We start from the raw sequence: 17,424 nt of genomic DNA, 5'->3' as shown, positions 1-17,424 counted from the left end.
CCCAAATGTTGATATTATAGGCATGCACCACCACCCTTGCTTAACTGACTTAATTTAAGGACAGGGTTTATTTTCCTGTGACTGTCATAACAAATTACAACAAATCTGGTGGCTAAAAATGACAGAAATGGGGGGTTATTTTTATTTTAAAGATTTAGCCAGGCATTGGTGGCACATGCCTTTAATCCCAGCACTCGGGAGGCAGAGGCAGGCGGATCTCTGTGAGTTCGAGGCCAGCCTGGTCTACAAGAGCTAGTTTCAGGACAGCCTCCAAAGCCACAGAGAAACCCTGTCCTATGGGGGAAAAGGAAAGAAAAGGCCACAAATGATTTATTTTTATTTTAGACATATTGGCATTTTGTAATGGCTTTTTGTGTTGAACTAATTGCTAATTGCTTTTTGTTTTCCTAAACAGTTATCTCATGCTTTCCATTATGATTAGATGTCATACTGATGTTTGATCTTAGCCAAAAGGCCAAGAAATGTGGGATAATATGTACTAAAATTGAGGTGTTAGTAAAAAGCTGTCTTTTAGAATTTTATTGAACTGATTTTGCCTGCTGTTTGCATTTCTTATGATTAGTTATGTGGTTGCTCAGTGACTATGAAGAGCTTTTGACAAATATGAATTGAAGTACACACGGCTTTGTTTTAGGAAGCTTCTTTTAAAGGGATTAGCATTGATTTCAGTTTCTTTAGGAGTCTAGTTTATTGAGGTTTGTAATTTTTTTTCCAGGTACCTGCGGTCATTAGTTCAGAACTTGCTGTTAATTCAGCGCTTCAAGAAACCCATTACAGAACACTCACCCAGGCAGGAACGGCTTACCTTCTGGTTAGATATAATTTTTGAAGCAACAAATGAAGTTACTAATGGACTCAGATTTCCAGTAAGATATGCTAAACGGGGGTAGGGCGGTGGTGGTGGTAGTTGTTCCTTTGCTGGGATCAAACCTAGGAACTGGCACATGTTAGGCAAATAATCTACCACTGAGCAATCTGCTCATCCCAGCCTTTTAAGATAAACAGAAGAGACTAGGGATTCATGTTATATAATTATTTAAAAACTATGAAAAGGAAGAAAATTTCTATTTATAATATTTGGATAATAAGTCCTCTGTGGAATCAGCAAATGATAAATCAGTCTCTGGGAAAAAAAATTGCCCATGTCTCAAATAGTGGCTCTTAACTGAATGTAATTTTGTTTCACTCAAGAGACATTTGGCAGAATTTGGAGACATTTTTGGTTGTTAGAACTAAGTGTAAGAGGTGATGCTACTGACTGTGGTATAAGGACTAGGGAGTCTGCGAAATGGCCCCCCAATAATTTGAACAGTACCTCCTACATACACACAGTAATTACCTGGTTCAAAAATAGTAAGGCAAAAATGAATAGAGATTGTTCTAAAAATGTTGTACATGGAATATAAAGCTGTCTTTTCCTAAACTTTGGTTTGCCTCCAGTGCTACTAATTAATATTTAAAACTTTGTTGAAAATTCAGAATTGCTTTTAGCTTTTCATTTAGTTTTTGTTTCAGTTTTATGGGCATCTCATACATTTTTATATGTAGTATAGATATCTAAGTATTCTAAAATTGTATTTCAATAATTGTATTTCATATTTATGCCACAAGAGTTTGTGGTTATGGGTGCTTTTAAAAAGGATTTCATTGACGACTTAAAAATGCAATTATTAAAAGTGATTCTAATTATTTTGTTTCTGCGTAATACATTTTAAAATCTTGTTTTAATTTTAAAATGTTTCCAACTGGATTGGTACATACCAGTAACAAAGCAGAAACTTGTGTAAGCTCTATTTAGGTGTATCGTACTGAGAGATTTCATACCAGTAACAAAGCAGAAACTTGTGTAAGCTCTATTTAGGTGTATCGTACTGAGAGATTTCATACCAGTAACAAAGCAGAAACTTGTGTAAGCTCTATTTAGGTGTATCATACTGAGAGATTTCATTTTCTCATCCTCTCCCTCCACCTACATCTCTACGTGCTCTCTTTTTCTCCCCTCCCCTTTCTTCCTTTCTGCCTGCCCTCCCATATTCTTAACCAATTAACTAGTGTTACTTGGAACCACTAACTTTTCATTTACTGGCATATGTACATACTTGCTACTTGTTGGTCACCCTGTCTGTTTACTTCCTTATTTCTCTCAAAAACAGTAACTTCTTTCTTCTGTCACCTTCTCAAGCCAGCCTTTCTGCCCTTCTGTATGATGAGACCCAACTTCCCTGATGTACTCTACTTGGAGTGTTGTGTGGCAGTGGATTGGATAGCCTTGTGTATTCCTTGTTCTGGGTGCCCTCATTAGAACAAAGCCCTCATGGAGCCAGGGTCTTATGTGCCTTGCGATTGCCCTGGCTCCTAGAATCATACTTGGCATAGTTTCTCTTTTGTATTTGTTGAGTGCAAATTCTTCCATTTCCTCAGTTGGCAGGGTCATCTTTTGTAGATTGCTGTGTTTTGTAAAAGTCTGTTCTTATTTTAGGTTCTGGTAATAGAGCCAACCAAAGTCTATCAGCCTTCTTATGTTTCTATCAACAATGAAGCTGAGGAAAGAACTGTTTCTTTATGGCATGTCTCCCCAACAGAAATGGTAAGGGGAAAAATCATGAATTTCTTCCATATTATTTTTTCTTTTGTTTTTTTGAGACAGGGTTTCTCTGTATTGTTTTGGAGCCTATCCTGGAACTCACTCTGTAGACCAGGCTGGCCTGGAACTCAAAGAGATCCTCCTGCCTCTGCCTCCCGAGTGCTGGGATTAAAGGCGTGCACCACCAACGCCAGGCCTTCTTCCGTATTATTTAACCAATAATTTGATTTTCAAATAGGACAGTTTTATGTGTTAGTATTTGAAATATTAGACACTCATGCTTAACTTTTAAATTATGAGACTGTGTGCGAAACTGTAATCACAAATGAAAGAAAAGAGATTTGTGTATGTGGGCATGGAGGACGTTTGTATGTGTGTTTATGTATAGTAAATATAATACAAGTAGAGTTTTGGTTTTTTTTTCAAAAGTTAGATCATAAGGTCCAGATGGTGATGACACATCCCTTTAATCCCAGCATTCAAGAAGCAGAAGCAGGCAGATCTCTGTGTGTTTCAAGGCTACCTTGGTCTACAGAGCAAATTCCAGGACAGCCAGGACTGTTAACACAAAGAAACTCTGTTTGCAAAAACAAACAAAAAGTTAGACCATAAGGAAGTGGATACAGGACATATAAAGTTCCTTCATATTTCTTAAACCTTGTCCCAATTTCCATCCCCATCTCTAGTGATTCAGTGAATATCCCCATATCCTTGCCCCAGATTCACTTGTCTATGCACACACAGACATTTTACATTATGGTATGGACATACAACATACATTTAAATTTTAAAGTTTTATTTGTGTGTGTACATGCGTGCACGTATATTACAATTTGCATGTGAAGGTGTCAGACCCTGTCTTTGTGGGCCTTCAGTCGGACCAAACCACTTGGCCCGCTTCGTACCTGAGATGGGGAGTGTGGATTGGTAAAGGGCAGGTAAAGATACTAAGAAAGAGACAGAGACACAGGATAGAGTCAGGAGGGTAACCCGGTGAACACTAAACCACCAAGTTTATTTTTCCACATTCTTAAGTACCCCAACCAAAAGGGGGACATGGCAGAAGATTTGTATTATAACATATAAGGAGCAAAACTTCCCTTAATCCTCCAAGCATTTGGTAACCACACCTGTTATCTAGCCTTTGAGTAATGAGTAAACACACCTGAGCCCAAGTCTGTTGTTATTTAGATAAGACATCTGCTACCAAGTCCAAAACATCCTGCAGCAGCCAACCCTTAGACCTTTAGGTCTTTAGACTAACTAAGGACCATTTTGAAATCTCTGATCTTGAGGCAGGATGAGGAGCCATCTTTATGGGCCCCAACGTGAAGGTCAAAGGACAATTTTCCAGGTGGGATTCTTCCTACTTTGGGATTTGAGGATCTAATTCAGGTCATCAGGTCTGTGCAGCAAGTGCTTTGACATTGGCCTAACAAATTTAATTTTTGAAACTTGTTTTTAAAGATTTCTATACACCATGGACAGTTTTTCACAAAGTACACACCTAGCTGCCTGATTGTGTGTATTTGTATGTATGTATGTATTTATTGTTTATATTCCAATCCCAGTTCCCCCTCCCTCCTCTCCTCCTACTCCCCACTTCCCCTCCATCCCACCCCACTTCCCATCTGCTTCTGGGAGACGGTAAGGCCTCCCCTAGGAAGTCTACCAAGTCTTCCCATCATCTTGTTGAGACGTAGCCATCTGATTTTTAAAATATCATATTCCTTATGTTTTCTTACTGTATGGTACATTTCTTGGTCTAGATGAACCTACTTTATTTCACCCGTCTCATTTAAACCTAGTAAGATTCTTCCATTTTTTACCCTTGCCAGTGATCTTAGAGATGGGCCTGATTGACTCAAGAGTATGTATGTCCAGAACTTTGATAGCTACTATCAAACTTAGGCAAGCTTATATTCATACTAATAATTATAATTTCCCCTTATAAAGATTACAGAATGCTGACATGGGTCTTCAGGTTTATGGTAATAAAAGTATCTGTTTATATAAAGTATTCCGTTGGGTTTTTTTCTCTCATAAATTCTGCACTAATAAAGCACAGCACCTGTGACAAGCACATTAGGTAGGTTTATTTGCTGTGCATGTGTTTCCATGGAGTATGGGGGGACTTTTACCATTAGCTGAGCAAAAGGAGATTATTTTTCTCTGTGTTAGCAAAAATGAGAATGACTATGTTATCAGGTAAAAGTAAGCATTATCTTCACAAATAAAACACAGCATTGTAAATAGAAGCTCAAATTCAAATTAGAAATGCCTTAGCAAATACAGTGAAATCTCAAGTGAAGGCCAGTAATCTTGTCTAATATTTAACTCTGGAGCAATCTTCCTGTTGAAAATACAGTTAACAATCATTAATGAAGATGGGCTGCCATGGTGTGCTTGTATTTTTCCTATACTGTGTATATTAAAGAACATGAGTGCAAAAGAGAGAAATTATACATACATAATTTATATATGTGCAAGCACATATATATATTATGTATGAGCTTGTATATTAATAGATATTTCTCATTTGAAGAGTGCACACATAGTGCACACATTTTATTTAATTTGCCTCTTCTTCATTTTTCTAAAATATTGTCATTGAAGTACAGGTAGCACCCCCCCCCCAGCCATCTTCAAGTCTGAAATAGTTCAAAATCTGAACATTTCCAACTGTTCCTAGTCACAGAGCTTTGGATTTTGGAGCATTTTAGATTTCAGATATTTAGATCAGACATGTTCAACTCTTAAAGTCTATGGATATATTGCAAAATCTGAAACACTTCTGGTCTCCAATATTACAGAATGGGGAAAGTCAATCTGTATTATATATGCATGAAAACATGTATAAATCATAAATGTATGATGTGGTGAATTTACAAGATGAATGCACCTCAGAAGTCAGTATAAGTCAAGGAATAGAACATAAGTAGACCCTGCCCTAGTTCCCTTTAGGCAGACATTTTTCTTCACAGCTGTATTTTTCAGGGTGGTATATGTACGGATGATGGGAAGAGAACACTCATATACATGTCACTGCAAAATGAGATTAAATTCCTGGTCTATTAAGAATCCAAAGTCATTGGAAGTATGAGGCAGTAGTGTGCTGGGAAATGTTGAACCAACTCCCTTGGAGTTCAGGCTGAGTTGTAGTTTGATTATTTTTGTGATATATTTAATCCCAACAATCAATATCCAACAACTTTAGGAAGTCCAAGTGGATTTTCCTATTTAAAATTATTTTCTACAATTATCTTTGGCTTTTCTGAAACTGTTTTAGATGTTCCTTCTAAGACTTAACTCTATGCAAAGTTTATGAATGAGGAATGGTGGTAGAGAGAAGGGACAGTTATTTTTGAAAGTTGAATCTTGGTATATAGTGAAACCCATTAATTTTTTGCCATGCTGTTAAAACAGCCTCCAATTTCAATATTTTAACATGATAAAACTTTGTGTGTGCCTCATGCCATATCCAGGCTAATAGAAGACCTCATAGCATCTTGCAATAGCTGGAGAAAAAGAAGGTAGAAGATTGCTGTAGTGGTTTGGGGGTATTTTGTTTGTTTATTTGTGTTTGTAAGGAGGAACTATGCTTTTTATTGGGAAAATGCTTTTTGATTTACTTTTTGGAGGTAGGGTCTCACCCTGTAGCCTTGTGTGGTTTGCAATTTACTATGTAGATTGGGTCAGTCTTGAATTTGTGGCAATCTTTTGCCTCAATTCTGGGATTACAGACTTGTGTCTCTGTGCTCAGCTTTTACAGAGGTTTATATGGGCTTCTCATACCCCGTTGGGAAGGACTCTGTCAAGTGGTCTTATCTAACTACAAGGAAGTTTGGAATTTAGGTTAGCTCTGTGTCCAGGGAGAAAGTGAAATGAAGATAAATGGGTTTTGTCAGTCTTATTTCTCCAAATATTTTTATAAGCCACTCAACTGAGGTGGGCTGTCCTAAGGCTATTTCAGAGTTGCCTATGTGTTGACAGATGAAAGACTACTCAATGTGTGTTTTTGTGCGGGTAGTTATCTATATCAAGCTATGTGTTTCAGATTTATATTGTTTGCTCTAAACTGGATAAGATACACAAATTTTCATATCACAGAAAATGTTCTGTGTTCCATGTTAAGCAAAGTATATGGCTCTAACCCTGTTCACTGTTGAAAAATATCTAGGAAGAAGTATTTTATTAAGAAAAAATTAAGCTATTGACTTTGGTCTTTTATACTTGCAGAAACAAATCCATGAGTGGAATTTTACACCCTCTTCTATTAAGGGAATAAGGTAAGAACACAAGAGAAAATATAAATGCTGTCTGTTTAAATACAGATAATGGTGTATTTAATGTGCTATGATGTTTCCACTTATTTATAAGATATGATGTCTTTATTTTTATTTTTAAGAGAACCTAGGAGACCATTTTCTTTATTGTTGCCCTATATGAGGTTCATAGTGTGATATTAAGAACCTCTTGATTTGTAAAATAGTAACTTTTCTAATCAAGTAGAAGAAATGATTGGCTATCAAACTTTAAAGAGAATATCTCTTGAGTGAACAAAGAATATCTTTTAAAAACCAAAACTTTCAAAAGTTCACTACCGTCATCCCCCAAGGGCTGAAGTTAGGAGTTAAGTAACTTCCATCTAGTACTTGAGTAGAACATCCTGGACAGAGCTTTGGAGGCAGGGATACTGCTAATAGAGATAAGAATGATATATCCCAAGAAGTATGCAACTTGCTTTTGGGATCAAGAATGGCAAACTTTCATGGCTTACCCTAAGCCAGACTAACATACTTCAGCTGTTCTAATCAGCATGCCAGGATTTCCAAAGGTGGGAGTTGCTGTGAAGTAGATATGCATTCTTTTGATATGTGACACTGGAAAATCACTTGCCCTCTGTAGGTTTCTGCTTTTTCTGTTTTAATCAAATCAGAAGCTTAGACTAGACTTTTGTGTCCTTTCTCTAAATATAAGACTTAACTCAGAAACCAATGAATGAATCCCTTCACACCCAGCATGATCCTGTCCTGAACACATCAATGTTTGAATGGAATAATGGTATACTTGGATAATACAGTCTAGAAACCACAAGATAGTACAAAAACACATTTTCAAGACTATCTTAGGAAGCAACAATGTTTACAAAATATCGTAGTTGTAACCTTCAGCAGGGATTTACATAGGGCTGGTACTCAGACTTCAGGACTGGCATAACATGACAGGCATGCTCTGGATCCTATAGTAGTTATTTTTTATAGTTTTTCAAAACTGGCTCATTTATAACCTGGATTTAATTTGTTTTGAGTCACCCTGAGCTGTTGTTGTTTTAATACACCTTTTTGGGTCATCTATAGCATTAAGAATAGTTTAAGAAATTTTCATTTATCGGGAGGCTAAAGCAAGAAAATCATGAGTTGGAGGTTCAGCTGAAGCTACATTGCAAGCTCAGCACCATGCTGAGCTGTACAGCAATACCTTATCACAAAACAAACAGACAAAAAAATCAGGTTCTGGATCAAAAGAATTGACAAACAAGGGACCAGATAAAGTGGCTTCAATTGTTTAAAGAGCTAATTGTATAGATGGTAAACTGGCCTGATCTCTCTGTAGGGCCACCTGGCAGAATGAGAGTCATTACACATTGACCCAATGTGAGTGAACTTTCCAACAACAAAATCTGTAAAGTAGATAAAGTGTGGCGACTTTCATTTACTGGATGTGTTTACGCAAACTGAATATTGCTTGTTTGAAGCTCTGTAAGTCAAGTCTACACATTGGGTGGAAATACACTAGAAAACATTTAAAGGTCTTTCTCAAGTCTATATTACATGACCATGAATACTGTATCCTGATACTTTCCAAGGGTAGAAATTCCTTTGAGACTCTAATTATTTCATTAGTACCTTTGCGTTTCTGTTTCTGTAAGATTATAAACTCCTAGAAGACAGAGATAATATCTTCTAGCCTTTTCTGTTGCCCATGTTTTCTTTTCCCTGGATATAGAAGAATCTTTTGATACATGTAAAGTCAATTGATTTTTTTGCAATATAAGCATCTCTAATTTTAAATTTCATAGAGTAAGAAAATGCAAATTGTGGAAGTATTTTCTAAAAGATTAATGAATCATTGGGCCTAGAAAGATGGCTTAGTGGTCAAGAGCACTTGCTGCTTTTGTAGATACCTGGGTTCAGGTCCCAGCACCCATATTGGGTGGGTCACTATCACCTGTAACTCCAGTTCTGAAGGATCCCACAGCTTCTTCTGGTCTCTGCAGATCCTGCACACACAGGGACATACACATATGCATAATTCACAAATAAAAATAATTTTAAAATGATGATTAATAGCCAGGTGGTGGTAGCACACACCTTTAATCCCAGCACTCAGGAGGCAGAGACAGGCTCGTCTCTGTGAATTTGAGGCCAGACTCGTCTACTGAGTGAGTTCCAGGACAGCCTCCAAAGCTACAGAGAAACACTTTCCCGAAAAAACAAAAACAAACAATAAAAAATAATGATTAATAAAATCAGGAACTTAGAAAATAAAAGAAAATCTAAGGTAGATATTTTTAGATTTTCTTTAAAAATTAAAACAAGCATCATAATGTGTATGTATATGCATTCTCTTTTTGTTATGATTTGTGTAATTCTGGCCGTCCTGGAACTCGATGGGTAGACCAGGCTGGCCTCAAATGCAGGGATCTACCTGTCTCTTCCTCCAGATTGCTAGGATTAAAAGCATGTGCCACCAAACCTGGCTTTGTATAAGCATTCTTATGTTTTGAAATTTTACAGCCTATCCAAGTTTGATGAACGGTGCTGTTTTCTTTATGTCCATGATAATTCTGATGACTTTCAAATCTACTTTTCCACTGAAGACCAGTGTAATAGGTGAGTTACAGCTATTTATTATTATTTAGGTATTTGCAGTATATTTAAAACAGATGAACTTAAAGGATCTTTGTTATTAAAATGTTTATTGACCGTACTATCTTATTCAAAATTTTAATTCATATAAAATTGTTTTTACAGCATTGTGATAGAATCCACAGACAGGCATAACAACCATCCAAAGTGTGTAAGATAATTATTTTTTGGTTTGTTTTTGTTTTTTAGAGGCAGGGTTTCTCTATATTGTTTTGGAGGTTGTCCTGGAACTCGCTCTGTAAACCAGGCTGACCTCGAACTCACAGATATCTATCAGCCTGCCTCTGCCTCCCAAGTTCTGGGATTAAAGGCATGTGCCACCACCGCCCGGCTCAAGATAATGACTTTAATGTAGTTCCAGACTTTTACAACCATCACAATAGAGTTTGAGAATATTTTAATTATTCCTAAGGAAACCCAGTAGCAGTTAATATTCACTTACCACTTTCTCCTATCCTCACCCTCTATAACCTTAGCCCCATTCAACTACCTGCTACTTCTATGAATTTGTACATTTTGGACATCTGTATTCATGTTGTAGCATAATATGTGGCCTTTCGTGCCTGGCTTCTTCTCAGTAGCTTCCAGTTTTCAAGAGTCTTCCATGGTATACCAGTATCAATACTTTGATGCTTTGGGGGGCTGAGTAGCAGTACTCCCTTGTATATCTAATGGTACATTTTATTTGTCTGCTCATCAGTTGCTGGTCATGTGGGATGCTTCTGTCTTTAGGGTTATTATGAATATTACTTCTGTGTACATCAGTATGCAAGTTTTGTCAGTACACAAGCTTGTAGATTTTTGGCATCAAAATACTGAATTTTAAGATAACATTTCTCCCATTTTACATTCCCAATAGCAACATGTGACGGTTCCAATTTCTCTACCTCCCTGTCCCTTCATTGTTTGTTCTTTCAGGTCTAGTTATTATTATCAATATTTGTTTGAATCTCATTGTGTTTGGTTTGCATTTCCCTAATGACAAATTATTCTAGGCATCTTATCATATGTTGACTGGAGACTTTGTATCCTCTTTAAAGAAATGTGTGTTCAACTCCTTTGCCCAGCTAAAAGAAATGTAGTATATTTCAGAAAAAAATTGTTGAAAACTATAAGAAAGTCTCAGTAAAGTAGTAAGAATTTCCAAGCATGTTTTACCCAGAATTCTTCAATGCTACACTTTTGTTTCAGTTATATTACATTGTTTGCATAAATTTCTCTAAAATAATGAAGAGTAAGCCATGGAAATGATGATGCATTACCTCTAAATATTCCAGTATATTTCCTAAAAACAAGGAATCTTCACTTATATACTACTATAATTACATAATTAAGAATTATGATGGCCATGGGATTATAATCTAGTACAAAATTTTATTTTACTCCTAATGCTTTTTTAGCAAAACAAAGTATTTTAAATTTTATATAAATTTTATTTAAATTAGAAACAATCTTATTTTACATATAAATCCCAGTTCCCTCTCCGTCCCATCCTCCCATGTCCCCCACTGACCCCCCCCATCCCAGTCCCCATCCACTCTCCAGGGAGGGTGAGGCCTTCCATGAGGGATCATCAAAATCTGCCAAGTCATTTGGGGCAGGGCCTACTTAGGCCCTCCCGTGTGTATCTAGACTAAGAGAGTATCCCTCCATGGGAAATGGGATCCCGAAATCCGTTTCTGCACTAGGGATACATCCTGATTCCACTGCCAGAGGCCCCATAGACTGCCCAGTGCTTCTAAATAACACCCAAGTTCAGGGGCCCTGGTTTGATCCTATGTTGGTTTCCCAGCTGTCAGACTGGGGTCCATGAGTTCCCAGTTGCTCAGATCAGCTGCTAAACAAGGTATTTTACATTTGGTTTGCAGTCCAATCTAGAATCATGTGCTGTATTTAGGTGACATCTCTGTATTATAGTTTTTTTCTCATCTTGAAGATTTAATACTTCCAGAGCATAGAATTATATGTTGGGAAGTTCTTTAGTTTATGGTTTGTTTGCTGTTACATCATAATTATATGTGTATTATGTATTTTGGGGTAGGAATAGCACAAAAAAGATACTGTGTATTACTTAGTGACTCATATCAGAGGGTTCTCAATGTCTTAGGGTTTCTGTTGCTGTGAAGAGACACTATGACCACAGCAACTCTTATAAAGAAAAACATTCAATTGAGGTGGTGACTTACAGTTTCAGAGATTAGGTTCATTATCATTGTGGAGGGACATAGTGTCATGCTGGCAGATATGGTGCTGGAGAGGTAGCTGAGTGTTCTATATCTTGCAGGCAACAGGAAGTAGTCTTTCTTTTTTGTTGTTGTATTTTTACACTTTTTATTATATATTTAAATGAGAAACAGGCTTGCTTCCCATGTCAGTCCCAGCTCCCTCTCCCTCCCCTCCATGCCCACTCATTTCCCAGGGAGGTTAAGACCCTCCATGGGGGGATCTCTAGAGTCTGTCATTTCATTTCAGGGAGGGCCCTCCCCAAAATGTCCACATTGAGAAGGCATCCCTCATTGTGGGATGGGTCCTCAAAGTTCATATGTGTGCCAGGGATAAATACTGATCTACTACCCAAAAACCCCATATATTGCCTGAGTCTCCTCATTGACACCCACATTCAGGGGGTCTGGATCAGTCCCATGCTGGTCTCTCAGCCATCAGTCTGGGGTCCAAGATCTCCCCCTTGTTCCGGTCAGCTGTTTCTCTGGGCTTCACCAGCCCAGTCTTGACCCCTTTGCTCATCACTCCTCCCTCTCTGTCACTGGGTTCCAGGAGTTGAGTTCAGTGTTTAGCTGTGGGTGTCTGTCTCTGCTTCTGTCTGTCACTGGATGGAGGTTCTAGGATGGTATGTAAGACAGTCATCAAAATCATTATTAGGGAGGGGCATTTAATGAAGTCTCTCCACTACTGCTTAGTTTGCCAGTTGGTGTCATCCTTGTAGGTCTCTGGAGATCTCGCTAGTGCCAGATCTTCCCTCAAGCCTAGAATGGCTCCCTCTATTCTGGTATCTCTCATCCTGCTCTCCTCTATTCTTCGCCCAACTCAACCTTCCTGCTCCCCCATGTCCTCCTGTACCTTCCCCTTCTCTCCCTCTTTTTCCTGGCTCCCCTTTCCCTCCCCCACCCTGTGCTCCCAATCTGCTCAAGAGATCTTCCCTCATTCCACCTTCTCTGGGGTACCATGTATATCTCTCTTAGGGTCCTTCCTGTTTCCCTGACTCTCGGGCAGTGGGATTGTAGACTGACACTCCCCTGATTCATGTCTAAAATCCATAAATGAGTGAGTACATACTATGTTTGTCTTTTTGTGACTGGGTTACCTCACTCAGGATGGTTTCTTCCAGTGCCATCCATTTGCCTGCAAATTTCAAGATTACATTGTTTTTTTTTCTGCTGAATAGTATTCCATTGTGTAAATGTACCACATCTCTATCCACTCTTCAGTTGAGGGGCATCTAGGTTGCTTCCAGGTTCTGGCTATTACAAATAGTGCTGCTATAAACATAGTGAAACAGATGTCCTTGTTGTATGAATGTGCATCTTTTGGATATATGCCTAACAGTGGAATTGCTGGGTCTTGTGGTAGACTGATTCCCAATTTCCTGAGGAATCTCCATACTGATTTCCATAGTGGCTGTATGAGTTGGCACTCTCACCGGCAGTGGAGGAGTGTTCCCTTTTCTCCACATCCTCTCCAGCATAAACTGTCATTGGTGTTTTTGATTTTAGCCATTCTGACAGGAGTAAGATGGTATCTCAGAGTTGTTTTGATTTGCATGTCCCTGATTGCTAGGTATGTTGAGCACTTTCTTAAGTGTCTCTCAGCCATTTTAGTCTCCTCTATTGAGAATTCTCTATTTAGTTCTGTAGACCACTTTTTATTTGGTGCTTTGTAGACATCCTTCTTGAGTTCTTTGTAGATTTTGGAGATCAGCCCTCTGTTAGATGTGGGATAAGTGAATAACTTTTCCCATTCTCTTGGCTGCCTTTTTGTCTTGTTGACTGTGTCCTTTGCCTTGCAGAAGCTTCTCAGCTTCAGCAGGTCCCATTTATTAATTGTCAATCTCAGTGTCTGTGCTACTGGTATTATGCTCAGGAAGCAGTCTCCTCTACCAGTTCAAGGGTACCTCCTACTTTCTCTTATAACAGGTTCAATGTGACGGGATTTATGTTGAGGTCTTTAATCTATTTGGACTTAAGTTTTGTGCATGGCGATAGACATGGATCTATCTGCAGCCTTCTAAATGCCATCATCCAGTTATGCCAGCACCATTTGTTGAAGATGCCTTCTTTTGTCCATTGGATAAATTTAGGTTCTTTGTCAAAAACCAAATATTCATATGTGTGTGGGTTAATATCAGGATTTTCAATTCGATTCTATTGGTCTACCTGTCTATTTTTGTGCCAATACCAAGCTGTTTTCAGGACTATAGCTCTATAATAGAACTTGAAGTCAGGGATGGTGATGCCTCTGGACGTTGCCTTGTTGAACAAGGTGGTTTTGGCTATCCTGGGTCTTTTGTTTTTCCATATAAAAGTTGAGAATTGTTCTTTCAAGGTCTGTGAAGAATTGTGCTTGGATTTCAATGGGGATAGCACTGAATCTGTAGATTGTTTTTGGCAAGATTGCCATTTTTACTATGTTGATCCTACCTATCCAAGAGCATGGGAGATATCTCCATTTTCTGGTGTGTTCTTTATTTTCTTTCTTTAAAGACACAAAGTTCTTGTGATACAGGTCTTTCACTTGTTTGGTTAGCGTTACCCCAAGGTATTTTATGTTGTTTGTGGCAATTGTAAAGGGTGATGTTTCTCTGATTTCTTGCTCTGCCCTTTTATCATCTGTATATAGTAGGGCTACTGATTTTCTTGAGTTGATATTGTATCCTGCCACTTTGTGGAAGGTGTTTATCATATGTAAGAGTTCCCTGGTAGAGTTTTTCGGGTTGTTTATGTAAACTGTCATATCATCGGCAAATAGTGAAAGTTTGACCTCTTCCTTTCCAATTTGTATTCCCTTGATCTCCTTTTTTTGTCTTATTGCTCTGGCTAGAACTTCAAGTACAATATTGGAGAGATATAGAGAGAGTAGGCAGCCTTGTCTTGTTCCTGATTTTAGAGGAATTGTGTTGAGTTTCTGTCCATTTAGTTTGATGTTGGCTGTTGGTTTGCTGTATATAGCTTTTATTATGTTTATGTATGTTCCTGTTATCCCTGATCTCTCCAAGACCTTTATCATGAAGGGGTGTTGGATTTTGTCAAAGGATTTTTTTCAACATCTAGTGAGATGATCATGTGATTTTTTTGTTTCTCAACTTGTTTATATGGTGGATTACATTGATGGATTTTTGTGTGTTGAACCATCCCTGCATCCCTGGGATGAAACCTACTTAATCATGGCGGGTGTGTTTTCTGATGTGTTCTTGGATTCGATTTGCCAGTATTTTATTGAGTATTTTTGCATCAATGTTCATGAGGGATATTGGTCTGAAGTTCTCTTTCTTAGTTGTGTCATTGTGTGGCTTGGCTATCAAGGTTATTGAAGTCTCGTAAAAAGAGTTTGGCAAAGACCCTTCTGCTTCTACTGCATGGAATACTTTGAGGATAATTGGTATAAGCTGATCTTTGAATTTCTGGTAGAATTCTGCACTGAGGCCATCTGGCCCTGAGCTTTTATTTGGTTGGGAGACTTTTGATGACTGTTTCTATTTCCATAGGGGTTATAGATCTATTTAAATTGCTTATCTGTTCTTGATTTAATTTTGGCAGGTGATATCTATCCAGAAAGTTGTCCATTTCCTTTAAATTTTCAAATTTTGTGGAGTACAGGTTTTCAAAGTATGACCTGATGATTCTCTGGATTTCCTCAGTGTCCGTTGTTATGTCCCTCTTTTCATTTCTGATTTTGTTAATTTGCATGTTCACATTCGGCCGTTTGTTGAGTTTGGATAAAACTTTGTCTATCTTGTTGACTTTCTCAAAGAAGCAACTCTTCGTTCTATTGATTGTATTGTTTTCTAGTTTCTACTTTATTGAGTTCAGCCCTCAATTTGATTATTTCCTGGCATCTAATCCTTCTGGGAGTTTTTGCTTCTTTTTGTTCTAGAGCTTTCAGTTGTGCTGTTACTTCTCTAGTGTGGTTTACCTCCAGTTTCTTCATGTGGGCACTTAGTTCTATGAAATTTCCACTTAGCACTGCTTTCAAAGTGTCCCATAAATTTGGGTATGTTGTGTCTTCATTCTCATTGAATTCTAGGAAGTCTTTAATGTCTTTTTTATTTCTTCTGTAACTCAGGAGTGGTGCAATTGCACATTATTCAATTTTCATGAGTTTGTAGGGTTTCTGCAATTTGTGTTGTTGTTGAATTCTAACTTTAAAGCATGGTGGTCTGATAAGATACATGGAGTTATTACAATTTCTTACACCTGTTGAGGTTTGATATGTTGCCAAGAATGTGATCGATTTTTGAGAAGGTTCCATGTGGTGCTGAGAAAAAGATATATTCTTTTTTGTTTGTATGGAATGTTCTATAGATGTCAGTCAAACCCAATTGGGTCATAACTTCTATTAGTTCCTTTGTTTCTTTGTTAAGTTTCTGTCCGGTGGTCCTGTCTAGTGGTGAGAGTGGGGTGTTGAAGTCTCCCACTATAAGTGTGTGAGGTTTTATGTGTGGTTTGAGTTTTAGTAATGTCTCTTTTATGAATATGGATGCCTTTGTGTTTGGAGCATAGATGTTCAGAATCGAGACTTCATCTTGGTGGATTTCTCCTGTGATGAAAATGAAATAACCTTCATCTCTTTTGATTACTTTCAGTTTAAAGTTTAGTTTGTTAGCTATTAGGATTGCTACCCCTGCTTGTTTCTTGGGTCCATGTGATTGGAAAATCTTTTCCCAACCCTTAACTCTGAGGTAACATCTGTCTTTGAAGCTGAGGTGTGTTTTTTGTATGCAGCAGAAGGATGGATTCGTGCCTTTTTATGGGCGAGTTAAGACCATTAATATTGAGGGATATTAATGACCTTTGATTGCTCATTCTTGTTTGTTTTGGAAAGGTTGATGGTGGTAGAATTGTGTGTGGATTTCCACCCCTTTTCTCTTTTGGCTGTTGGTAAAGTGTGATTATCTGTTACCTATGCTTGTCTGGTTGTAGCTAACTTCCTTGGATTGGAGTTTTCCTTCTAGAACTTTATGTAGGGCTGGGTTAGTGGATATGTATTATTTAAATCTGGTTTTATCATGGAATATCTTGCTTTCTCCACCTATATTGATTGAAAGCTTTCCTTGGTATAGTAGTCTGGGCTGGCATCCATGGTCTCTTAGTGTTGATAGAATATCTATCCAGGACCTTCTGGCTTTCAGAGTTTCCATGGAGAAGTCAGGTTTAATTCTGATAGGTTTGCCTTTATATGTTATTTGACCTTTTTCCTTAGCTGCTCTAAGTATTCTTTCTTTATTCTATATGCTTGGGGTCTTGATTATTATGTGTCAAGGGGACTTTTTTGTGGTCTACTCTATTTGATGTTCTGTAAGCTTCTTGTACTTTCATTATCATGCCTTTCTTTAGGTTGGGAAAGTTTTCTTCTATGATTTTGTTGAATATATTTTCTGCCCCTTTGAGTTGGGTTTCTTCACCTTCTTCTATACTTATTTTTCTTAGGTTTGGTCTTTTCACAGTGTCCCATATGTCCTGGATATTTTGTGTTAGGGATTTGCTGGACTTAAGATTTCCTTTGGTCGATGAATCTATTTCTCCTAGTGTTTCTTCAACACCTGAGATTCTCTCTTCCATCTCTTGTATTCTGTTGATTATGCTTGCATCTGTAGTACCTGACTGTTTCCCCAGGTTTTCTATTTCCAGCATTCCTTCAAACTGTGGGGTTTTT

The 17,424-nt window shown here is 37.9% G+C and overlaps 1 protein-coding gene across 1 annotated transcript in view; it reads left to right on the top strand.

Moving 5' to 3' along the window:
* Map3k15 (mitogen-activated protein kinase kinase kinase 15) overlaps positions 1-17,424 on the top strand; it is a 128,805-nt gene that overhangs the window by 81,995 nt on the left and 29,386 nt on the right. Inside the window, exons 10-13 of the mRNA XM_040744122.1 lie at positions 737-887; positions 2,501-2,608; positions 6,845-6,894; positions 9,406-9,501. Coding sequence (XP_040600056.1) covers positions 737-887; positions 2,501-2,608; positions 6,845-6,894; positions 9,406-9,501 — 405 coding nt within the window. The remainder of the gene's footprint in view (positions 1-736; positions 888-2,500; positions 2,609-6,844; positions 6,895-9,405; positions 9,502-17,424) is intronic.

The sequence above is a fragment of the Mesocricetus auratus genome, unplaced genomic scaffold (genome assembly GCF_017639785.1).
Source record: "Mesocricetus auratus isolate SY011 unplaced genomic scaffold, BCM_Maur_2.0 Super-Scaffold_100003, whole genome shotgun sequence".
In the NCBI taxonomy this organism is placed as follows: Eukaryota; Metazoa; Chordata; class Mammalia; order Rodentia; family Cricetidae; genus Mesocricetus; species Mesocricetus auratus.
Note: the sequence above shows the minus strand (reverse complement) of the source record. Positions and strands in the feature narration are given on the sequence as shown.